This window comes from Ambystoma mexicanum, chromosome 3p, assembly GCF_040938575.1.
Source record: "Ambystoma mexicanum isolate Mex_15411 chromosome 3p, UKY_AmexF1_1, whole genome shotgun sequence".
Lineage (NCBI taxonomy): Eukaryota > Metazoa > Chordata > Amphibia > Caudata > Ambystomatidae > Ambystoma > Ambystoma mexicanum.
In genome coordinates this window covers 482,125,057-482,150,735 of record NC_090925.1, presented here as the reverse complement: position 1 = coordinate 482,150,735, position 25,679 = coordinate 482,125,057, and the positions used below count along the sequence as shown (strand labels likewise).

Sequence of the window (25,679 nt, the reverse complement as noted above, 5' to 3'; positions counted from 1 at the left end):
GCGGGAACGATCTGAACAGTCCCTTCATGAATTCTTTCACCAGACGATGAGACCACAAAGACGTCCGCCCCGTGGTTCTGGTGTATCGGGAGATCGCAGCAAGATGAATCTTGATGGACGCGTGCGCCAGTCCAGCCTTGGCCAGCGTCAGAAGGTACGGCAGTACCTGGGGAGCCGTAATCCGTAGAGGGTTAATCTTCTGTGCGTGGCACCAGACAGAGAACCTCTTCCATTTGTGTCCATAGCATTTAAGAGTTGAGGACGCCCTGGCCTTTGCAAGAACCTCTCTGCAGTCGGCCGGTATGTCGTATCCTCCAAACTCTAACGCTGCAGGAGCCAGGTCTGCAAGTTCAGCGACTTCGGGTCGTGATGGAGGATGGCACCTCCTTCCCTGGAGAGAAGATCCGCATCCACTGGCAGCTTGATTGACGGGGACGCTGACAAGTCCAGAAGGTCCGGGAACCATATCTGCCTCGGCCACGCAGGTGCGACGAGGATCATCCTGCACCGTGACCTCTTGAGCTGGTTGATGAGCCGGATCAGCAATGGCAATGGAGGGAACGCGTATAGAAACAGGCCCTCCCAGGGGAACGAGAAAGCATCGCCCATGATCCTCGGCTGGGGAAACCTGCTGGCGAACCTCGGGCACTTGGAGTTCGTCGCCGTCGCGAACAGATCGATCTGGGGTGTGCCCCACCGTCGGAAGAGGCGGTCCACTAGATCCTGTCGTAGTTCCCACTCGTGGCACGAGCGCAGCTCTCTGCTGAGCGAGACGGTGATGGTGTTTTTTATCCCTGCCAGATGAAACGGCACCAGAAACATCCCTTGGGCGACGGCCCAATGCCACAGATCCTGCGCCTCCTTGGACAGGGCTGAGGATCTGGTACCGCCCTGCTTCCTGATGTAGAACATGGTGGTGGTGTTGTCGGTGAAGATCCTCACCACCTTGCCCTTGAGGGACGGAAGAAAGGACCCGAGGGCCCAAAACACTGCACGGAGCTCCAGGACGTTGATATGGAGGGACTTCTCCGTCGGAAGCCAAAGGCCTCTCGCGTGCAGATTTTCGGTGTGCGCTCCCCACCCTTCCAGGGAGGCATCCGTGGTCACTGTCTCCTGGTGGCCGGGGTTCTGGAAGTCCATGCCCGCCGTCAGATGCGCGCGGGTGCCCCACCACCGGATCGCTCGTCGTAAACTCTCGTCGAGTGTGATCCTCTCCTCGAAGCTGCCCGTCGTCTGGATCCAGCGCATACCCAGGAACTCCTGCAACGGGTGCATCCGGAGCCTGCACAGGCGGATGAGATAAATGCAAGAAGACATTATTCCGAGGAGGGACTTGATGGACTTCACCCTGGCCGCGTCCGCAACCAGCATCCGCTGCACCTTGCCCAAGATGGCCCTCGTTCTTTCCTCCGACGGAGAGGCCAGAAGCGGCACTGTGTCGAGCTTCGCTCCCAGAAACAGAGCGTCTTGCGCGGGCACCAGGTGGGACTTGGCGTAGTTTATGGAGAATCCCAGGTCCGTGAGTAGTTGGACGGTCCTTGCCGTGTGCTCCACGGTGAGCTCCTTCGTCTTTGCTCGGATGAGCCAGTCGTCCAGGTAGGGGTAGACGTGGATCCCCTCTCGGCGCAGCTGCGCCGCCACCGGTGCGAGGCACTTGGTGAACACCCTGGGTGCCGACCTCAATCCGAAGGGAAGGGCTCTGAACTGGTAGTGACGCCCTTGGACCACGAACCTGAGAAACTTTCGGTGTCCCTTTAGGATGAGAATATGGAAGTAGGCATCCTCCAAATCCAACGACGACAGGAAATCGCCCTCCTCCAGTTGACCCAGGACGTGTTGGAGGGTGACCATCAGGAACTTCTGTGCCTTGATGAATTTGTTCAGTCGTCGTAGGTCCAGGATGGGACGCCATCCTCCAGTCTTCTTCTTCACGAGGAAGTATCTTGAGTAAACTTCGGAGCCCCAAAGCCTCTTTGGGACGAGCTTGATGGCGCCCTTCTTGAGCATCGCCTTTACCTCCAAGAGAAGTTGAGGGACGTGATGTTCTTTCCTGGCCACAGGGGGGACGCGCGGGCACCTCTTTAGAAACTCGAGCGCGTGACCCTGAGCTAGGGCGTCCAGCACCCAACGGTCGGTGGAGATGGACTCCCACACGCTGACTAAGCTCGCCAGCCGGCCTCCCAACGGGGTGCTTCGGTGGGGGCCCGACCACACGGCCGGTTCAGTCCTGCTTCGACGAGGCTTTGCCGCCTTGTCCTCCTTGGCGACGACGGCGGGGTCCGCCTGACTTGCCTCGTCCCCTGTAAGCTTCCTGCGACGACGAACGGGCCGCTTGACGGTAGGTGGAAAATCCGCCGCTGGAACCTTTGGAGGCACCCTGTTTGCCTCCGCCGCTCCGAAAGGGCGGCCGCCGCTGCTGGAGAACCCCAACAGCCCGGGCCGTCTCCGTGTCCACCTTGATGGCTCGAAGGGAATCGTCCACCGTTTTCCCAAACAGGTTGTTTCCGTCGAACGGCATGTCCAAGACTCTGGTTTGCACGTCCTGACGGAAGTCAGTAGCCTTGAGCCATCCACGCCACCTAAGGCACACGCCGTTGCCCAACTGGCGAAATCCAGTGTCAGCGATGTCTGTCGCAATCGTAATGGCGTGGTCCGACGCCACCTCTCCTTCTTGCAAGATCTCTAGGGCTTCCACCCTCTTGTCGTCTGGTAGGAAGTCCAGCAGGGGGGCCAGTTTGTACCACAACTCCCTGTCGTAGCCGGCTACGATAGCCAAGGCGTTGACCGCCTTAATCGTCGTCGCTGCCGACGAGATGACTCTGCGTCCCATCGTGTCTAATTTCTTTCCCTCGCCGTCCGGCGGGGAGGTTGACGTAGAGGCCGCGCCCCCCCGCTTTCTTCCTGGCCGCCGCGGAGACGACCGAGTCCGGGGTCGGCTGTGCCCGAAGGCACAAGGGGGCCGCGTCCGGGACCCGGTACTTCTTCTCGTACCGATCCTTTCTAGCCGGCATCGTGGATGGGTTCTTGAGGAGGGCGAGGCCCTCATCCCAAATATCGTCTAGTAGAGGTACAGCGAGGACCGTCTTCCTCTTGGTCTCGCGCCGTTGATAAAGGAAACCTTCCTTCTTCTTCTCTTCCGTGCAGAGCTGGAAAAGCTCGGATGCCCTGGCGATCATGGAGTGAAACGATCCAATCTCGTCGGGCGGGGAAGCCCGGGTGGGAGGTGACGACGGGAGATCCTCGTCGTAAACCTCGTCGTCTGTACCCGTCGCGGCCGTGTCAGTGCCCATATCATTCCCACGTGTCGTGGACGGGGAGGAGGGCTGAACAGGGCGCGATGGCTGAAAAGGAGGTGGAGGATGAATCCTTCTTCTCTTAGGGAGAGGGCTCCCAGAAGGGCATGGCTCCGGGTCCCCCGTTGGGAGCAGTTCCTCCGTTGGTGGTAACGGCAGTCTCGTCCTTATCTCCGGGCATAAGGACTGTATAGCCAACAAAATGGCAGCCGATTTGTCTTGCGGCACTGGTTGAGGGAGATCCGACGGGCGATCAGGATGGCCGCCTTCCACGCCAGAGCCGTGGCCTCACACTTCGATCAGCTCCTCCTCAGAGGTTGAGGCCCAATCCACGACAACCTCCTGCCCCCCCTTTTTCTTCTCCGTCGGAGGTTTCACGGGGGTCCTGTCGATGGGCATGAAAGAGGACTCCCTCTCTGGTGGCAGGGAGATTCTGGGCCCCGGGGTCGCCACCACTGGTGTAGCCTCCACAGGCTGTGCCAGGGCCGCCGCGACTGTCTCGATAGAGGCCTTGGCCGGATGGATCAAGGCTTTCACCACGTTAGGTGCGCTCACCGCCTTCTCCTTGGGGGGAGGGTCACCACCTCGCTCCCCCTCCGATGGGGCCTTAGGGCACGACCGGGGTCTCTCCAGGAGTTTCGCCGGGTGCTCGGCCTTCCTCTTACCCGAGCCAGAGCGTTGGCTCGTGGTTGATGGCGCCGGGGAGGATGCGCCCTGCCTGGCGCCCGTAGAGCCCGACCATTCGGCGCTCGCGGTGCTTGGCCTTCTGTTGGACCCCCGTCGCCCGGGCGCCCTCAAAGGTCTTAGAAGACCGCTCGGACCTCTTCATCTTCTTCTCGCCTGACGGGCTCTTTCCTTCCAGCCAGTTGGCGAGACGTTGATGGCGGTCCTTCGTGGTCCGCTCCGACATATTGCCGCAAAACGCACAGTCCTTCTCCACGTGCGTCTTGTCCTCATGTAGGCAGTAAAGGCAAAGGGAGTGTTCGTCCTCCTTAAAGACATTCTGAAGCTGGCATCCAGGGCAGACCCTGAACAGCTTTCCGGGCGTCGAGCTTCCCTTCTCCTGGGCCATGTTCGAGATGGGCCTGAGAAACTTCTGGAGTCCTCCAAAAGCGCGGCTCGACGAAATCTTCACCCTTGAGGGGCATAGACGAATCCGACACGGGTCCCTGTTGATCGGATGAAGAAACGGTGGAGCTTGAGGCTCTTTTGACCGAAAAAAGAGAAATTTTTCTGAGAAAAAACGTGAAAAATAGCACTAACGCTCGAGAGCAATAGCACGAGGATCCCAACACTTGAACGTGCGGTAAAAATCTGAAGATGGCTGCCAGAGGCGGGGCTTAGGTAGAGGGCAGTCATTGGCTGTGGTCAGTATGACGCAGAGATCAGTGATTGGTTACTACTACGAAAGACAGATCAGAAACGAAACTGATACTGATTTTTTCTTTACCGAGGATTCCCAGCCTGACGACGGGGAATATTCATGAGCATGTGAATCCATGCCAGACCCCATGCTGGAGAACAAAGATAATAAAATGATCCCACAAGAGCAGGAAGGAGTCTCCTAGTGACCGATTCCCTCCCATCTCGCGAAGATGGAGCATGGAGCATGTAGTGCTGGATGGGAAAGAAACAGGTTGAACTGTGAGAACACATGTGCCCAGAACATATGAGAAAAACATCCTGTTGACTGAGCTCTAATTCACAGGGAGAATTAGGGAGTTGGCTCAATGAGTTTGTCTGGGTGCTGTTCTGACACATACAAGGCCAAGATGAGGAGGCGATCGAGGGATCAATTCTAGATGTTGATTGCTAGGTGACAAAAGTTAGGATAACTGGTTCTGATGGGCTTGTTCACATAAAAAATGCCTTAGTATTGGATGCGAATATCCTCAACTTTGAACCCTGAATTTTAGGGATATATGCATCAGTACCAAACCTATTGTATTAAGTTCGGGACAATTGCTGTAGTACCTGAGAAAAACAGGGTCATGAGGGAACATGGGGTGGTCCCCATTCCATAGATCTTGATAGAGGAGATAATGCAACTCCTAGAGTAAGGTTGATGGTATAGCCACCACCTCAAATCAAACTGTGGCTGAAATTCTGTGAGGCGGTGGAAGGAATTTGTGATCCCACTAGACTGCCAAGGCCAGTTTTCGGAGCCACATTCACAACCTGGTGATGGGGACAACTTGTATGCCACAGAAACATGACCCAGAGTCATTGGAACATGAACACTAAAGCACTGTTGGTGGATAGGAGGCAAGAACAGGTTTGATTTCACGATCATTATCCTCTCTGGAGGAGAGAACACCAATGTACTGAATTCTCTAAATCGGAATGGGAGATGACCTTGCAGGGTCACAGACAGGCCAACAATTGAGGAGTCTGTCAAGGTTTTGTTATACATGGTTAGGGCAGAGGATGATGTAGAGCCGGTTTAGAAATTACTAATAATTGTACAGTTTTGGATCAATAAAGAGTTATACAGGTTGAAAATGATTTCGAATAAAATAAAGTCAGACTGTTAAAAAGCAAGTTTGTAGCTAATGGGTGCTTTGTGAGGAATTTGACGATCCTCACCGTGGGTTTGCGTTCACCTGGTCTTTTTTGAAATGTTATATGAAAATCAATGATGGTAGATCAACCTCTGGAAAACGTGTGGGACTAATCTGCACACATTGTCCTATGCTCACTGCACGACATACACATAGACCTGTGTACTCTGGGTGGACACAGCCTACAGGCGCAGTCTCCCCGTCACATTTAGTTGGAATAGGACACCCAGGAGTACATCAAAGCATCTCAAAAGGGGAGGACAAAACCTTCCTCTAGCCATGGACAGCTTGATCCCTTTTTCAAATGTGCACTTATGCCTTCCTGACCACAGGTTTACTTTGAATCTTGACTGCTATTAATTAACAATGGCAGGCTTATGAGCTAAGCAGCGGAATAGGTCACTAATACGCCTTATCTTTGTTGTTTTGTTGCTCCTCGATAGGTGGCGAGTCCTTTCCAGATAGATGAACAGCAAGGGACTACAAACCCTTAAGGAGAAGAGACAATTAAGACTACAACTTGAAATGTCGTTTTAAGATTGCTTTTGTTAGCCATGTACTCAATTGTGGAATATTTTGATGTTGACAGATTGATTATGCACGTTATTCTAATCCTTCAAGAAAGCCCTTGAAGAATTTCCTAACACTTATCACAGCCACATACTATATGGAAAGAAACATGTTGGGCATCAGGTGTGTGTGTTGAATGAAACAGTGAAAATGTTTGAATATGAGAGTGAATGAAATGAGTTCAAGTGAGTTGTGCGAAGTGAGGTATGTCCGTCTGTTAGAAATAACACAGCACAGTACACTTTAAAAGCTTATGAATTGAAATCAATTAGCTTACCAAATGAAGGGTTGAAGTTTGTGCATAAAATCCCGTGAATTGATTTTTAGACTTTCACTGTTAGTAACTTTCAAAAAAGGACAGTGATTTTACACCATTGGTGTTCTTAAAAAATTGTTTTTGAGCAATCTAATAATAAAATATGTATTTATTTTTATAAATTTGTGCTGAAGTAGTTCTTGCTCAAGTGCCCATAAGTGGATATGAGACAGGAATAGGGACCACATAGAGTGAGCAGCAACTAGTAGCACTAACTCTGTTGTCACAAATTGTGAAGGGTTAATCCCTTTATGTTGAGGGTATGCTAGTGCTCCTTACCCCTTTATCTCCCTTTTTTGTTTGAATAAGCTCTAGTACGGTCGATTGACCGTGAGATTTGAATACTGCTGCTCAGATCAAAGCCCTAAACCTGTTTGTGGCATACGGAAGGCCCCAACGTTTCTAATAGGGAGGTCACTAGGACATTGGTACGTCTGGCTGGAATATTTTAAGGTCGATTGTGTTCGTAACAAACACGAGAGTTGGGCTTATATGCCCGACCAGAGGAACTAGATAGACGGTGGGAAGCTAAATCAAGTTGGAACGCAATTTAACTAAGGCGATGGGCTAATATGCCCCAGATACTAACAGAGGATTTGTCATAGTAGGGACCTAACAGATCTAATCTAGTTTGATTTTCACCAGAGTAAAAGATTAACAATAATGGCGTTGGATAGATGCAAGAGTTATGACGACAAATACATTACCGAACTCCTAGCAAAAGCCTCTTTTTTGAGGGGGGGTCTGCAGAAGCCACTACTAACATCACTAATTGGGATGAATTAAGTAACAGGAAGAAAAGATTGATAAGAACAGAGCTGCATGGCTCAATAATGCTAGAGTACCTGAGGAAAGGGACATTACCTCAAGGATTGGTAGTGAGAAATGAGCCAAGGCTCTTTCTAGACAACCCTAGATTTATATTGGAATGGAGCTATGTGGCCAACAAATGTGGCTGAGATTGGCTGATTTTGATAATCGATACTGCCACGGAAATGACAGAGAAAATACTGATTGACCTCAAGAAACTCGAAGAAGAAATACAAAAAAAACTGTACCCCTCTATCTCTATAAAAAAATTAAAAAAGAGTGGATGATCTACTGACAGAAATGAATATCTTCAAATAAGACACTTTGCGAGAACGGGTAAGAAGGATGAATAAAGACCTTACAAACTTCAGCCATGAAAAATCATTCCCCTATACACAAGAAAACTACTTCGCACAAGAGGTAGTGGATGGTACCTCTGCCCAGGGTGGGCAGGGCAATAAAAAAAAGGAGTCCCTCAGAAATACTTCCTTCATTTCTAGTGATGGAAGTTCATTTGGTGATAACAAAACATATTGCGGCAAAACAAATCGACGCAATATGAGGAGAGGTAACTCCCGAGGCCAGAGAGGTAATAGAGGATGAGTCAATCAAGGTGGTAAACCGAATGATCAACAGCATTTTTTAGAGAACGGCGCAGAGACCTGGGATCTGGGGCCCAGGGTCACACGAAGCATGGCAGCCTTGTGGTAAACCTCTCTGACTACCAACCAACAGAACAAGAAATGAAGGTGCTAGAGAAAGGGATGGGTTTTGTCCCTACAAATCACCATAGCCATTTTATCTTTCGGCAGGAATTCAGCCAATTCATGAGAAAAATTCATCTACACCAATTCTTCAAAGAAAATACACATGAACGTGAGGCCTATGACTCAGGTCAGAGTAACAAATCTGTTTTCCGTGTACCAGAGTTCAGAAGCACAGGTATTTCAAAAAAAGAGTACCGCAAGAGATAAAAACTTTAGAACCACAGGCCAAAGGAAAGAAGACGTTCCAAAACATTAGCAAAAATGAAATCCTTGCACTGAAACAACTATCTAATAATCAAGGTATTATAATACGTAAGGCAGATAAAGGAGGAACCACAATGATTCTGAACCGCGCTGACTATGTAAGGGAATGTAACCGTCAATTGTTAGATCTAACATGCTACCAAATGCTTACAGAGGACCCTACCCCTCGCCTTTTGAATATGATCACCCTTAGAGTTTCAAAAGCACATGAAAGAGGGTGGATCAGCAGGAAAGAATGTGATTTTCTGATTAAAGACAAACCCCAGATTCCACAATTTTATATCTTGCCTAAAATTCACAAGCCTATCTCAAATCCACCCTGGAGACCCATAGTCTCGGGTGTGAACTCAGTTCTAGAGCCCTTGTCAAGATTTGCAGATACATTTCTTCAACCGTTGGTAAGGAAGATGGCCTCATTTGTACTTGATACAACGCAAATCATTTCAGAGGTAGAAGGCTTACATTTTGATCCACAGATCGAGTTCCTGGTGGACCTCGATGTAGTGGCCTTGTGTTCTAGCATTCCCCGACAACTATCTTTGGAGGTGCTCGAGGAAAAACTGTTAAGAGACCATACCGTGAAAACCACCCCTGTATCTTTCATTCTGTGGTGCGCGGAAATGGCCTTAGTAGAGAGTTACTTCCACTTCAATGGGGAGTTCTTTAAACAGATACAAGGAACCGCCATGGGCGCCACTTTGGCGCCTAGCGTAGCCAATCTATACATGGAAGGATTTGAAATGAACATCATTATGAACAACTCTATCCCGTTCATTAGTCATATTAGAAAATGGCGTCGATATATAGACGACATATTTATGATCTGGACGGGAAATGAACAGGAACTGGAACACTTTTTCAAGTGGATCGATTTACAAAATGGTTTCCTGAAATGTACTCACCAACACAGCAAGATAGCCTTAGATTTTTTGGATATTACCATCTGTTCCGAACCTGACAAGAAAAAACTGCATTTAAACCGTATAACAAACCAACAGATAGAAATTCACTGTTGCACTACTCAAGTTTTCATCCGCGCCATGTATGCGATAATTTACCCTTAGGCCAGTTCCTGAGATTAAAGAGAAATAGCACCAACAGAAATGACCATCAAACTGAAGCAGCCAAAATGAGAGACAAACTCGAAGACAGGGGTTACCCAAAGAAAAACGCCCAGACGGCTTGGAAACGGGCTAACAACAATAATAGAGAGGCACTTCTAGAATACAGGGAACAACGTACACAACGCACACAGAAAGAACCTAACAAACGACTTGTGTTTGTTAATACAGATAACCATCTTTCCAATGGAATTAAAAAAATCATTTGGAAAAATTGTCACATTTTGGAGAATGGTGATCACCCGATGGCCAGACCCATCATTGCCTTCAAAAGAAGTTGAAATGTAAAAGAACTCCAGACCAGAAATGGCATCAGTAAGAAACCTACAACTCAGGTCACATTGTCACAACAATAGGGGTTCCCAGCCATGACGGGCCACTCAGTGTGGGAACTGCCGCTGTTGCCCCTCCACATTCAAAAGCACAGCAGTTGATATTGGTTTACCAACCCGTTGGCAACCAAAAAGCATTACTAACTGCAACTCTAAGATGGTCATTTATGCGGTTTGGTGCCCCTGCAGAAAAATCTATGTCAGAAAAACAGAGAGAAAAATCTAAATCTGGATAGGGGAACATAAAAGCTGTATTAGAAATAAAACTCAGAATGCACCCCTAGTTGACCATTGGAGTGAACACAAGAGGGTATGCTAGTGCTCCTTACCCCTTTATCTCCCTTTTTTTGTTGTTGAAGCAGCTTGATTAGATAACTAAGGCTTAATGGATCCGCCCTATCGTTTGTTGGCTCTGCTTGTGGCAGCTATGCATACTGATGAGTTAATTTAAGCAGGCCCACAGGAGGCCTGGTTGCCTGGCTAACAAAAGACAGGAAACCCAAACACCTTTCATATGCATCTGTGTCAACCTAAAGCGACAGATGTTTACAGTAGTCATCCCCGGATGGGGGCTCCATTCAGAAGGTACGAGTATGCGGTCTGTCGGCGACCAAAAGTCTGGTCTGGCCGCAGCTTTAAGGGAGACCTGCCGCTTTAATCAGAGAGCTCAATTAACCAGAGAGACACTCAGACAGGAAAATGGGTGGGACTTAGTAGTACACGTTTTCACCCCTTTACCTTTCCTGTTGCAAAGCACTCTGATTAGGACCTCACACGTACAGGAGATTGTTGGCGGAGGCCCAGGATTGGTTCAATAAGGTAGGCTTAGGCTACACCAATTACTGTGGCCCACTATGCTTTAAAAGAGGGCCAAGCCCATCTTTTGGGCAGAACATCGGAAGATGTTGCGAGGAGTAACGAGAAGAACTCATTTGGTCCCTGGCTGAAGGTACAGTCTGTCTTACAGCTTCTGCCAGTGAAGGAATGCCAGGAATTCCAAAGAGGAAAGGAAGATCCCTTCCATAAACGTCTGAGGGAACAGAGCGAGATACTGAACACAGAGGACCCTTCAAGCAGCACCAGAACTGAGACCCAGTCAGCACACAGCATGCTTTGCTAGGTGCTGAAAGTAGGCCTCCTAGGTGGGAAGTGCCAGAGAGTCTCTGAACCAAATCAAGGACAAGGCTGGTGCCTGAAACACTCGCCTCAGCTTTGGGTCGTCCGCCTTAAAAGGACAACACAAAGTGAAGAAGCTAGGAGGAGTGTATCGACAAGCATCAACCAGCGTCCGCCTTAAAGGACATTTTCGAGCCAGTTGAGCTGCAACCAGTTGCACCACTGACTGTTGAACCGCTGCAATTGTCAACGTCGTCCAAGAAGCCTCAGCCAGTGCTTCAGACCGGCCAACCAGTACTGAGACAACAATTCCGGACCACAAATCCCTGTGTAGGCCAGCCTGCAGCATCGATCCAGCCCCACTGCTGGCCGTCTGATACCCGCAGCTGTCTCCTGTCTTGAAGTCTGTTGCAGAAGCTGCAAAGCACCCCGAAACCGACTCAACCCTGTCAAGCACCAAGAAATTCTACAAGCACAAGGCACATTGTGGTTCTGTCCCCCTCGTCCTTCTATGAAGGTTATTAGTGACATTACACAACCCATTGCTCCTTGTGCTGAAACCAAGTATCCTTGAACTATTGTGATTAATTATTTCACCAGCTACCCTCCGGTCAGTATCCAGAGTGCATCCCTTTTCCTTCTTGAAACTTTCTGTCCTCTGCATTCCTTTACAGCGCAGGTTGTATTTTGTATTGTGCTAGAACTGTGAGTTGAATAATAAAGTAAATATTTGTATACAACCTTGACTGTACAGACCCTTTTATCATTGGGTAATAATTGTATATTTGCTGTGTTGCAATTAACCAACGATCCACGACCTTGCGGAGATAAGCCTGCTCAGTGCTCCAGATAAGATTTTGATGTGGGAGTATTTAACTCCTTGTTTTTAAACTTTGAGAGTAAATGTGATTTTAAGAGAGTAAAAATTACTTTTCTCCTTTGCAAGAGAGTAAAATGTATTTGACATCCAGCGACGCATGCACAAACTGTATGGAAATCCTTACTGTACGGCAGCTTTCTGCATTGTGACAGAATACACCTTTTATTATTTCTCTAAGGTCTGGCCATTTGATCTTTCCTGTATATATTTAAATGTTGAAATCACAAAAACCTAGCCGGCTTCAGAGAAATACATTCTGTTTCAGAGGTGGCATGCAATTACATCCATGTAGATAGAAATCAAAAGAAGTCTTCTGGTTTCTGTCAAGTAACCTGACCTTTGCACTGCCCTCTGCTCTAAACCTGTGTGTAAATGTACGCAGGAAAATAAAAAAGCTGTCGTATTTGCAAGATTTTCATGCGTAAAAAGGCATGGTACGCACCTTATCTGGAGGCCTGAGCCTGCTGTTCCATCCACGTCAAGGCATAAATTAGCTTTCAAAAATTGATTAGCACACTTTACTAATTAAAATATTCTTGATTAGCAAAGTAACCCATTTGATTAGCAATATTGTACTAATATTTTAAATTTCACAAGAAGCTATTTGTACCCAGTACATAAAATAAGCATCAATCCAGCATTTATGTGTACAGCTGAAGACAGACATTAGTAAGAGGATTCAGACCTTGAACTTTCTTTAAAATTCCATTGGACCTGCAGGTCGAACAACTTAATTTACCTACTCAACCTTAAAGAAATGCATTCAACCCATGGCAACGGATGACAAATTTAAATGTGCTTTCAGTAAAATGGTGCATGTCACCACAAACTCACTTAATGCTTGGTGCCCTACTGCCACCCAGAGTGGCCAGCAATGCAAATGGTACACGCCCTTTATTAAATCTACTCGACTATGTGAGTGGGCGAGTAGACTTTGCGCACCCTGGATGAGTGTCTGTAAAATATAAAGGGTTAGCTGCAAGAATGGAAACAGTAAATATATATATGATAGAAAGGTTCTGAATACAGCTTGGCCAGCTCTCTCCCACAGGGTGTAATATATAATGCAATCCTAATGATAGAGCAAAGCTAGATCTATGAGGTAACTCCAGTGTATGATATTGGAGTAGATTGTGGATTTACAGACTAGATGGAATATTGATAACGAGTTTGCGTAAACATGTAGTTGGCTTTCTGCATTCCTTATGCAAGAGGAGCGAAAGTAAGCGACTAAGCAGATTAGATGCAGTAGCTGCTAGAGAACTGGGCACACTATGCAAAATATTGAAGTTTGCTGCCTTCTCCCTGCCCTCTCATTTTCAGTGTATCTGGTATAAAGCAATAGGGTGATAAGATAGAATGTCAAGGAGTAGGTATCAGCTCATGGGTTGAGCACCAGTTGCACAGATACATGTAACCGGAAGGTCACAGAACTAGGTTTGCCATCAAAAGCATTTGGCTGTGTCATGTACATTTTCAAAACTGTTCACTCGTCAATGTGACACATCATCCCCAACAAAATTAAATATAGTTTGCACTGTGGGATTTAAATAAACTAACCAAGACTTTAATGTAAAGCATGGAGAAAGTACAGTGCTTTACAGTGGCAATACTGTAATTATGTATTATATAACAGCTTACATTTTTAGGGTTGGAATTGCATGACTGTCTTTCAAAAAAATCTAAGTTAACACATACTGGTCTTTGCCAGACATGATATAGTTATCTTAATAAAAAGTATCATCCTGACTCCAATTATTTGAAGAAAAAAAACAAGCCTTGCCTAGTGCTCCCACACAGGCCTTTGGCACTAGATTGGAGACGATTACTGCTTCCCACTCACTATCCCATTCCATTAGCCCTCTTGGACTTGCAGTGAACATAGAAAGGGGGGTGGAGAGAGCCCTGAGGGCAAGAGAGGAATGTAGGGTGAGCTGTGCTTTCATTGGACAGGGTACATTAAATAGCTAGCTTTGCTAGAAAAGTGTCAATTTAATTAGCAAACCTACAGAATTGCATAGAAAATGGCTCTGCGACACTGCTTTTTATGCCTTGCACGTTACCAAAATTGGACAAGGAGGTTTATAATTTACTTGTGTTTCCAATCGGTTCGGATTCCTTCTGGTGTACTAGAGGTGTGGGGCTGATTGATGGTTTAGAAACAGATATTCATCCCTGGACCACTGGTGCCCCGGAAGTTGATTTCAAAACAATACAAAAGAACATAGAGGTTCCTAGAAAATGATAAGACATTCATTGTACATGTCCTACAGAAATTCCTTAAAGTAGGTCGGTGTGGTAGGGCTAAATATGGGCGACAATCCGCTTCCATAGTCCTGCAATTGAAGTCATGACCTTGCTGAAAACTCAGCAGACACAGCCAAGTCCAAACAGGAAGGAATTTGCCAGAAGAGAATGTGAAGATAGGCATTTTGTAAGTTGATACAAGCTAGAACAGAATTCCTGTTTGTGGGTTATTTGAGGACCACTTTTAAGAACCCTTCAATTATTCGCTCTCCTGCCGCACCACCTTTAGGCAAGCAAATAATTGCTTGCACCCTTAGAGAATGCACAAAGGTCCCACCTAACGTTTCAGCTGAGGACGAGGAACATAGGAAGAGTATAAACAGGAAAGAAGAGTAGGTAGGTCACCACTGGCAAAATTGAGATCGAGAAAAAGGGAAGCCAGCCAAGACCGTGTTATGAAGTGTATTTTTATTGTTAAACATTGCCCTTATTAAAGAATTTTTAAAGAATGCTCATTTAAAACTGACCGTTAAATAAATAATTATTTTACTAGAAAACCTTGAGCGTAAGTGTTATTTGGATACTTGTATGTGTGGATTTCGATGCTACAGCTCTATAGCTCACATTTACCCCTCTTGAGATAAGTCTGGCTGCACAGTCACTCTACCAACTTGTGTAGTTCAGACCTATACCAATAGATGGGTTACCCAATACCAAGAGGACACGACTGGTGTAGTCTCCCTGAGGGTTACTGCATACAGTCTTGCCTAACGCATTTGAACTAGGGTTAGCGAAACAGCTACTAGATCGTCCCAATGACCGCTTGTCTAAGACCGCTGTTTTGCTAACCACTTTTGCATTGTGCGCATGCACAACCATGTGTGCAGAACCAGGTAAATGCATGAAGCCATCATCACGAGCAAGTGCATTGGGTTGCTAATGGTTATTTGGCGACCAGCTATATAATGAGGTATTTGCAGCAGTATGTTTTGCACTCTTTCGTTTGACGGAAAGACTAGACACTCTTCTGTCTTTAGACAGCTCATAAGAACCGTTATGTCTTGCTTGGAACAAGACTATTTTTTCTCATTGATTGAGAATACCAATTGGAACAGAAGATGGATTGTTCTTTGGGTATTTTGCTAACAAATTTGACAGGATTCCCCAGTTATCAGTTAGTTGTCCAGATAAGGGTACACTGGGATTGATTCTCTGCGTAGGTGCGCTGCCACTACCGCTAGTACCTTGATGAATACCCTTGGTGCGGGGGGGAACCTTGAATTGGTAGTGTTGGTTCGCCATTTTGAAGCGCTGAAATCTTCTGTGCGTTGGTAACATTGAAATATGAAAGAATGCATCTTTCATATCCAAGGTTGCCATGTAGTCCCTCTGTTTTAGCAGACGGGAGTCGTTGACGTAGGGTCTTGTCCGCGAAAGCCGCTGCCGGAGATCTTGTGGTGTACGGTCTTCAAAAGGAGAGAAAGAAAGTCTAACTTTAAACTTTTTCTAAGTAATGGCGTCAGCCAGAAGAAGGAACTCTGCGATATGCGTCTGACTACAAGGGCGGAAAAAAACAATCTGAGGGACCTTGACGCGTGAAGAACCAGGGGTACAGTGGACGTCACACTAGGGATAGTATCAATGGCACACCCTGTTGACGTCCCTTCGAGTTTCGATAACAAAAATGTAATACTCTGCGGCTACCACTAGAAGCCGGCATATGCATAGCATGTGATCTAGGAAGATCCACAAGCCTCAGGAAAAAAAAAAAAATATATATATATATATATTATTTTTTTATTTAGTCAACCATTTTCTCTACAGATCAAACGTACATTACACATTTCCTCTGTCAATATATTGTTACCTGTGATGGTCTGGGTCTCTGAAGTGAAAGTTCTGGTTGAAGTTTGAGTTTGTGTATCTGGCACAGTTTCCTCAGAGACATACTGGATGGTGCTCGTAGGTCCATTTGTGGGACTTGTCAGCTGGCAACCATTTTGTTTGTGAGCAAGAAAAGCATCAAGATTATTGAATTGTTGTTTGCAAATGCCACATATGTGAATATCTGGAGAAATCTCGACTAGGACCGTAGGACCTCCTACAACTGAAAAGGTAGAAATAATACTAATTAAATAAAGAAATTAGGCAATTAAAAACATTCTTTTTTTTAAACACTGTGGGAATCGATATGTAACTGAACATTTGAGATATGGTCCACCTGACCTTTACAACAAGAGCACATATATTTGACAAATTGCACAAAATTCCCTGGATTCTTAACACATCCGTTTGGTACTTGCCCACCAATCAAAATCAGCTTTAAAAAAACTTTATTCAACATTTATGTTAAGGTTTTATTTCTGAGGGCTTCTCAAAGTATTGTTCAATTGATGGATTCAGGCCAACCGTTTGTTCAGGTTTTCTGAAGGATAGCCTACTGTGCTCCTAAACTGTACCTAGAGTATCCACAAAACAAAATTCTACAAAGGGTTTAATTCCTTTGTATTTAAGGTGTTACAGCTTGAAAAACAAACAGTTCACCATACAAACACATTCTTACAAAAAGAAAAATAAATAAACCTGATTTAAAAAATCCCTAAAATACGAAGTACACCATCCATTCAATGCTTATAAAAGGTCATCAGTTTTCTGTAATTTCCATTATAGTAGTTGCAATGATTAGAGAAACTTGATACCCACCCATGATCCTAATCAAAAATTCAGATTCAGTTACAATGCTTATATCACGAAACAATTTCTCAAAGAATAGCCAATTTTTAATGGTTAGCATTTTGAATTCCACAATCAGATGTGTAGGGAAGGCATGGTATCACAAGTATGACACCGACACAATGGATACAATTTGTAAAACCTTTATGGAAAAATGTTGGGGTGGGAAGAACTATTTTGCCCTATAACTAAGATGGGAGTAGTCTTGACCATCAAACGATGCTAAAGATTTCTAAATCCTCCTCTTGTCCTTCCCATTCCTCTCGTTTTAGGCATCCTATATCCATAGGCTCCTCCTTTTGATTTTTGGGACAATGCCGAGCTAGATTATCTATTTCCCTACATGAGAAACAGATGAGTGGTGATGGCTTAATCCCTCTGGGTTCGTCTCTCCTTCATTTTCTTTAATCCTAGCGTCAGGTTTTTTTTATTTCTACCTTTTCTTTTGTGGTCCATTCTCGGGGCTTAGAAAGTCCTCCTCGGTCTGACGTCAGGTTTTGAGAGCGGTAGGGTGGTTTTTGGTCTTTTTCATCTTCATTTTTGGGGAAGGAATAGAAATGTTTTGCTGCATTTGAATGATTTTGGGCAGTCTTAATACCGATGTTAAGAGTGGGTTTATTTAAACGTAACACGGTTTTGTGTAGGAAAGGAAGTAATGAGTTGATAAACTGTTCCAAGATGATAATTTCTACTATCTCTTCCAGCGTTTTTATTGCCGACCCACAGGGCAACAGTGTTTTTAATTTGTTCTACTTCCAGAGGGGTCTCGCTGGGGTTTAAATCTGATGGACCTTGGATTTTGTCGATACAAATTACTGGTTCGACCTACTCTTTTAAGTAGTCCTTCCTTGGCTATGAAGGTATCTCCCAAGGTTAGATTAAAAACTCGCCTTTTAACAGGAGTCCCAAGTAGCATTTCTTTATATTGTCTCCCCATCGAAGTTGTTCATCCAGTCGTTCAAAATTCAAAACAAATGTCCCCAAGTCTTCTCCTTCCTTGTAGGGTTGTAATATCCCTTGAGGTAATAGGGTTCTGGCTAGTAATTCGACTAATCTAGTCAGATTTTCTTGAAGTCGAGCTTCGGCCTGAATTTGATGGGCAGCCAGTTAGGACTGCTTCATTATCGGTCATAATTTCAAAAGGGGTAAAGGTTCCCTCTGTCAGGCTTTCAGACTCAGAGACAAAAAGGATCTGAACCTCTTTAGAGAAGATTTTAAAGTCATCTGACCCTTAAGAAACAGACACTGATGAAGGCAGTTTGACACCAAAAACATCGGGTAAAGGTGGGTTTAAGGCACTAGGTCTAATAAATATATGGGAGGGTCTTACCTATAAGAAAATGTGTTACCACTGTTGTATTTGATAATGGGCTATCGGTAGGGTGTCTAATAGTACCTGGGTTTTGAAAAACAAATCCTGTTGGCTAACTGGGATTTGAAGTTGGGAGAATAAGGTGTCCTTAATAGCGGAAATTCAATCAGAATCAAGGACTCCAATAATCCTATGCTCTGCTTCCGGTAGGATGACAATTACCAGTATGGGTTCTCAATTTTTATCAATTGATTCGTATCCCACTCTAACCCCATATGTAGGGAAGGTATGGCATCACAAGTATTACACTGACACAATTGATACAATTTGTAAAACCTTTATTGACAAATGTTGGGGTCGGAGAAACCTTTCCCTAAAATGAAGATGGGAGTATTCTCGACCATCAAACGATAAACCATAGAGAACTAGTGAAGTCCGTCTGTGCCAACAAAAACCTCATGCTGGCCCCATCACTTGTACAAAAAGTGTAAAAAGGAGAAATGTATGCAAAGGAAAAGCCAGTGTTCAAAAGAAAGAAGGTAGCTGAACCAGCTTAAACCTCACGGAGTAAGGCTATCCTTGCAAGCAGGATGACACATTTTGGCTCGGGATCTTAACACTAAGCAGTTCCAAATTGTGGATTGAGGCCGCCTGGCCTTCCACAAAGTCTCTTTCTTGACTTTCAAAATTGTATTTCAACGTAAAATTCACAAATGTCCCCCTCTGTCAGGCTCAGACCTTACAGCACACAGATTATGTAGGTCCCCCTCTGTCGTGCTCAGACCTCACACGTCACAGTTCAACACAAACTTGCCAGGGCTCCCTTTCATAATTCGGGCCTCCCTCTGTCCGGCTAGGACCCCTTTTGGATGTCGAAGACCTTCGAATGTGCATTGCTTTCTTTACAGACCACCGCAGGACCACTTTGACATCAATGTGCATGTTTACTCTTGCTTAATTCACTCTTGCGGTTTGTTCACTTTAGAACTACAAATAATGTACCTTTCACTGAGACTCGAATGGGCTACTTCCTTTCGCCAGACCACTCTCTTCGTATCACTGTTCTCACAGCTGCCCTTTACTACAAAGTTCCTTCACAGGTCTGCACTTCTTTGCGTCTTAACCACACGCGTGCAGCCTTCACTTGTGATATAAGGTTGATGCTCCATTCGCTTTAACACGCACCAGTTTCTCAGGTCGCTTGCCAACTCTCCAGCTGTGTGCGCTTCTTTCTTGTTTTGCTATTTACAATTCACGAGTCAAGGTTAGTACAACAGGCTTGGCCTCGCCTTCCCAACTTTGCAGTTCACCCGGGAGGGTCACTAGTGTCCTTGAAACACAACACAATCTTCACTTGTGGGATCTGGTCTTCTCCACGTGTCTTTAGTGGTCTGTCAGAGGCAACGACCTCCAGTAGCCCCCAGGGTTTTCGGCCTGCTGCTCTCATTCCAGGGACCATTGTTCGGCTCCACTAGATATGCCTTTGTCCCAGAAGTTCTGCTCGTGTTCCACCTTGCTCAGAGTGTGTCTGTAGGTGTTCCATTTTATTTGTGTGAAGAGAGCTAACTGGTATCAGCTCTATGCACTTAGTGCAAAGGTGACTGACTTTGCCTGACCCAAATAACGGGACAAGTCCAATATGATAGAGTTAGTCTGGTCACTCTCAGTCACCCTCTTCCTCGGCCTAGTGTTAAAGTGTGTAGGTGAGGGGGGGAGGAGGGGAGTTGGGACTTTAGAAAATCCTACAAAATAGGATGGGATAGATGAACAAAAAAGGGAGGGTGGATACTGCGGCGCACCATCGGCTAGTTCACCCCCACTCCACCAAGACCCCTCCCCCAGGTGATCCTCTCGCACTGGTCCACCCCCAGAAACTGGATCCAAAAGCAATTGCTGTATCCTGGCCACCTGGATGACCAGTCCCAGAGGACTAGCGGGTGAGATACACTTTGGCTTCTCACAGATGGTGCAGGGTTTTAATCACTTTCGGTACTCTGCAAAATCTGCCAGATCTTAACGCTCTTGGAATCATAAACCGAGCCTGAAGGTGCGGATTCCCTGCTTTACTCGGGTGGCATTCCCTCAGGAAATGTTGACCGACCAGAGAAGCAGCATCAGGTTGATGGGGAAATGAGCAGTTAATGGGCATCAAGCCATTATGGACATCAGTCTATCACCCACAGCATGATAGACTGGTTGAGAGATTCAACCAAACTTTGAAAAGGATCTCACAGAAAAAAAGTAGATGAGGAGGGGGAAGAACCGGAACGATTTGATTCCAAAGAATAGACACATAGTTTATTATCCTCCATTGACCAGTATCATAACTACTTCACCATCTAGTTTCTACTCTAGAACTCTGTTCTAGAGTTCATCGGCGGAGATGACTGGCATAAGGAACAAGCACATGTTATGGAAGTGGACCACTAGGTTTAGCTCTTCACAGAGCAATCAAAGAAATATATATAGTTAAAGCGTGACTGCGCCAGTTTAAACTTGCCAATGGTATTTTTTGCTGGTGAAAACACACCAGTGTACTTTGCTGGCATGTAAAACTATGAAAGGTTCTCAATATACTAAACTAGCTATTTAAAATGTTGCTGCCAAATCATATTAAAATGAATATTTCAGTTTATTGATCGACAGCAACTTGCATCGGTACCTTTTCAGAAAATAAATTCAGAACACTTGATGTCATTCAAAAACAGACACAATGAGCCACTATAGAAAATCTGTCGACACAATTAATAGCTCCAAGCAGAAATACAGTTTGAGGCTGGATCAGATTGTTGCCTCCCAGCAGAGACATATTGTGCATAGGCACGTTATAAATGCCATATGGAGTTAGGACATTTGTTTCTCCATTTCAAAAGGCTAGCGCAGCAAATTCGCTGGAGAGACGACTTAAAAACATGTTACCTGGGTCCCCTATTAAAAGAATTACAGAATTCATACCAACTTTTAAATCCTTTGGGAACAGCAACATTTAATGAAATAAGATAAGGATCATTACAAAGAGTAGGCCAAACAGTTAAGGTAAATCAAACTGAACCCTGGAGAAACACGTACTGAATTGGGGGTAAATAAACCTAGCCTAGCAATGGCTGTAGAGACCGCCCACAATTTCGCTGACGCCAACAGACAAATAAAAATAATCTACCGGGTTGAAGAAGCAAAGAAAGCTCACAAGGAAGTTTCCTAAACAGTTTAAGGAAAGGCTGAGCTGTTTTAAAGGGTATGTTCACATGATTAAGCTCAAGAAGGGTGCCATCCCTAGTTTAGCCTGAGTGTGAAATGTTCCGATTAACCTAAGGGATGATGTCAAGAAGAAAATCCCACTGTTGTGTGAGAAAGGAGTAATAGAACCCGTATAAAGTGCAGAGTGGGCAGGTCCCCTTGTGGTTGCAAGGCAGGCCAATGGGGAGTTATGTCTATGTGTAGATTTGAGGGCGGTGAATAGATGTGCGGTAGCAGCAATGCATCTATTACCAAACATTAGTGAGATGGGTCTGCTGGGCAAGGCTAAGGTGTTTTCAACGATTGGCCTAGCCTGAGCGTATCATCATATCAAGCTTCCTGGCTTGTCGAATGACATCACCATATTAATTACTCAAGAGGGCCAAGTTAGGTTTAACTGGATGCCATTCGGACTGCAGTGGCAGCAGCTTTCCCAAAAATGATGCAAAGGCTGTTTGGTGGTCTTTATAAGTTTTTTGTTCAAGATTACATTAGTTGCAGGAGGAAAGGTGGGGGCATGATAAAACACTGAAGAGGTTGTGAGTATACTGCAAGAGAGGTTTGATGGTGTAACTTGACAAATGTAAGTTTAGACGCATATCTATTGAATACCTGGGGCAAGAATTAAGTGGGAAAATTGTGAGTGCCATCAGGGATGCTTCCAGGCCGTCTAGTAAAGAAGTGTTATCAATTTTCGGACTAGTTGACTTTTACCAGACGTTTGTGACAAACTTTTCGGATAAGGTGGAGAAGATGAGAGACAAGAGGGGGTGGGGAGGAGTTTGAGTGGACAGGCAAGTGCAAATGTGAATTTTGAAGAAAAAAGAAACGATCGGCAATGCCAGCTATCTGGCAGAATTTGACACCAGCTTGCAGTGCATAGTCACCAGAAACACCAGAAACACCAGTAACTAAGGAATTGGAGTGATGTTGCCCCAGAACTGAGGGGAGGCGGAGAAGGTAACCGCATTTGCCTCCATGAAATTGAAGGGACCAGAGTTGAGATACTCTGTTATTGAGAAAGAGAGGTTGGCCCGTTTGTGGTGGTTAGAGAAGTTCAAGTCATATGTATGGGGATCTACGTTTGTTTTGAGGACGGACCACAACCCCTTTGAAAGCAGTACTGAAAGGAAAGGGTTTGGTTCACTCAGTTGCAGCGACATCAGTGTTGAGGTACAAGGAAGGAACAATAAGGTTGCTGTCTGTCTAGGCTGCCAGAGTCAGGTGTTAAGAGTGCTGAGGACAGCTCGACTGAGCAAGTTTTTCTGAGGGCTGAAAGTTATCTCCAAGGCAGATTTGGGATACAAAGTGTGCGAGTGACGAGTTCATACAAGGTGCCATTAGAGAAGTTTCAGATGGGTGGAAGAGTAAGGCAAGGTTGACTGGGACTTTAAAAGACTTTTGGCAGGTGAGAGATGAGTTACGTGTGGAAGGGAGAAGTCTGTATAGAGCTGTAGTACCTACCCCTCTCACTGAGGAAATAGTTATTGAGATCGCGCAGGAGGGACATATTGGCATGACTAAGACCAAGCATAGGTTGAAGGATTACTATTGGTGGCCGATTATAGACCAGATGTTTTAACAGTGAGTGTCAAGATATTCCGAGTGTGAGGAATCTGGTAATGGGCTACGGGTGGCAACTCCGAGTTTGAGTATGTCACCGACATTGCAACAAACAGGATCGTCAAGATCCTGACGACATTTTTTGACAGGGAAGGAATAACTATGGAAATCAAGTCAGACAACAAAGTAGTGTATGTCAGAAGGGACATGGGGATGTTTTTGGACCGGTGTGGCATTGCATATAAGAAAACATTTTATCACCCGCAGTTGAAAGAGTAAACCAAGTGATTATGGAAGGGATATGGATCAAAAAAGTTGTGGTCAAGATTGAAAGCAGGTGTTGAGTGAGAGGATAGTAGCGTTGAGGTTTACCAGGCATTAGTCAACCGGAGCTGTACCTTTTGAAGTAATGAGAGGGAGGGTATGTCCCACTAATCTTAACCCTCCTTGGATGGAGTTCCAGAGGGAATTGTGCGCGAGTCATTAATTAGTACGCGGGAAGGTAGAGGCTTAGCAGGACAAGATGAAGAAGCGATTTGATGAGGAGTGCTGTCCAGAGCACAGATGTGAATCTAGGAGACTGGGGATAGGATCATGTTTCCCAAGAAGATGGGTAAAAGTGCAATGAAGTACTCTAAACCAGTAGGTACTGTGAGGAAGTTTTAAAAAGCTGAAGTGGCAAGTCACTTTTTATGCCTGGCTTGTAGCTTGCCCCTTGACATTTTTACCATGTCCTTTTGCCCCGATATGAGCCACAGATTATCACTTGGGTTTACAATGGCCTTCAGCACAAGTGGTCTCAGATCCAGTCTATGTGTAGTCAGAAATTAAGGTAAATCACTGAACAAGTTCATAACATTCTTTGCTACTATAACGCTGATGGTAAAACCCTCCACAACCTCAACTATGTGTTATGTGATGAATCCTGGATAGTCCTCACAAAGACACTATCTAAAGTCTCCTCCCAGGGGAAGGCAGCCGCTACCCGATCCAGACCATGGGGGTGGTATTAACCGGGAGGATCACCTGGGAGGAGCGGGGCCCCAAAGGAATAGGAGGACTCTGTTTGGAGAAACGCTATATTTTTCTTCCCTCAGTGGGAGAGATTTCTGTGATAACAGAACATGTAATGGCTTGTTGTCAGAGTGAGGTTTGCCTTTTCAAAGCTATCCGTCTTGTTGGTTGTGAAAACTGTCACTCAACATAGGAAACTGAACATTAATACTCAATCTGAATCAATAATTTATCAAGCGTACAACTTCCCTTCACAAAGTTCCTGCATTTATGGTAGTGAACACTCTTGTAATCAACAGTAGAATGATAGATGTGGACATCAGAACATTAATAACCTACATTTGGATGAAGCCAACTCTCCTTTAAATTTGAATCAACCGTGGAGACCTTTAAAAACTCTTTTTGAATGTGTAATTAATCATAAGAGTGAAGTGAGTAAAGTTGAAGACAATATTTAGAACAAAAGAAGTCCCATCATCTCCAAAGTACTGGGACAAGGAAGAGGGACTCAAAAGGCACTAAACTGCAAGGTGCAGCCTAGTGGTTCTAATGACACATACCTGAGTGGGACTTTTGAATATAGAAGACCCCCTCAGGTGCATGTAATATGAAGTAAGAGATGGAGTGGTTGCAGAGACTCCACGTTGCAGTGGCATGAGAAGAAAGGAAACAGAGCCGCTGCCATTTACTGAGCGGATGATGGTTCAGAGAGGGTTTCCAACTTTAATGAATGCATAGGTCCGCACGGCAGGAAGCATTGTTGTGAAAAGCTTTCCCCCAGGAGAAATAAACTCTCCTTATTGTAAGCGGTGCTCCAGTGGCAGGCGAGCACTTTCCCAAACAGCGCGGGCCAAGGGAAACAAACCAAAGCAGTTTGCCCTGCAGGAGGAGGCAGAGGAAGCAGAAGGCACTCTAGCAGCGGAGCGAGTGGATGCCTATGCAGCAACCAGCGAGTTAACCACTGTTGGGTAACCCCCAAAACACTCCGTAATCGCCCACTAGCCGCCAAATAGTAATTTTGAATACTGAACTGATATAAAGAGGTTGAAGTGGCATAATAAGATTGTTGTGAACAGACAAGAAAACAAAGGTTATAATTCAAACTATAAAAAGTCAAGGTTATTGCCAAAGCAAAGAGAGGGAAATACTGAAACAAGCTAATTATAACCCTTATTGCAAGAGTAAGAACAAGGCAATAGTTGAGAAGGACCTCAACACGCATTGTCTAAGCCAACTAAGAGCAAATGTGACAGAGACATTGTCAGCATTTGTTTGATGCAAAAGTGAGAAAGCAAGAGTGGCAGGAAAGACGCCCTCATGATAGAAAGCATTCAGAGGGAGAGGAACATAACCTGTTTTGCATGTGGCAATCACAAGAGTGGAACAGAGAGCACTCATTTGTATAAGGTCTTCCCAGAAGAAGTAGTACATGTTGATATTGTTGAAAGAGAACACATTTTACCAAATTATTTGAAGTAAACTTTACCACAGAAGTACTTGTAGTAGTGTTAGGATCTTTTTGTCCTAGAAGGCAGGTATACCA

General features: G+C 45.4%; 1 protein-coding gene across 1 annotated transcript in view; it reads right to left on the bottom strand.

Annotated features, from left to right (window-relative positions):
* ZFP64 (ZFP64 zinc finger protein) overlaps positions 1 to 25,679 on the bottom strand; it is a 233,456-nt gene that overhangs the window by 158,309 nt on the left and 49,468 nt on the right. Inside the window, exon 2 of the mRNA XM_069651148.1 lies at positions 16,145 to 16,384. Coding sequence (XP_069507249.1) covers positions 16,145 to 16,384 — 240 coding nt within the window. The remainder of the gene's footprint in view (positions 1 to 16,144; positions 16,385 to 25,679) is intronic.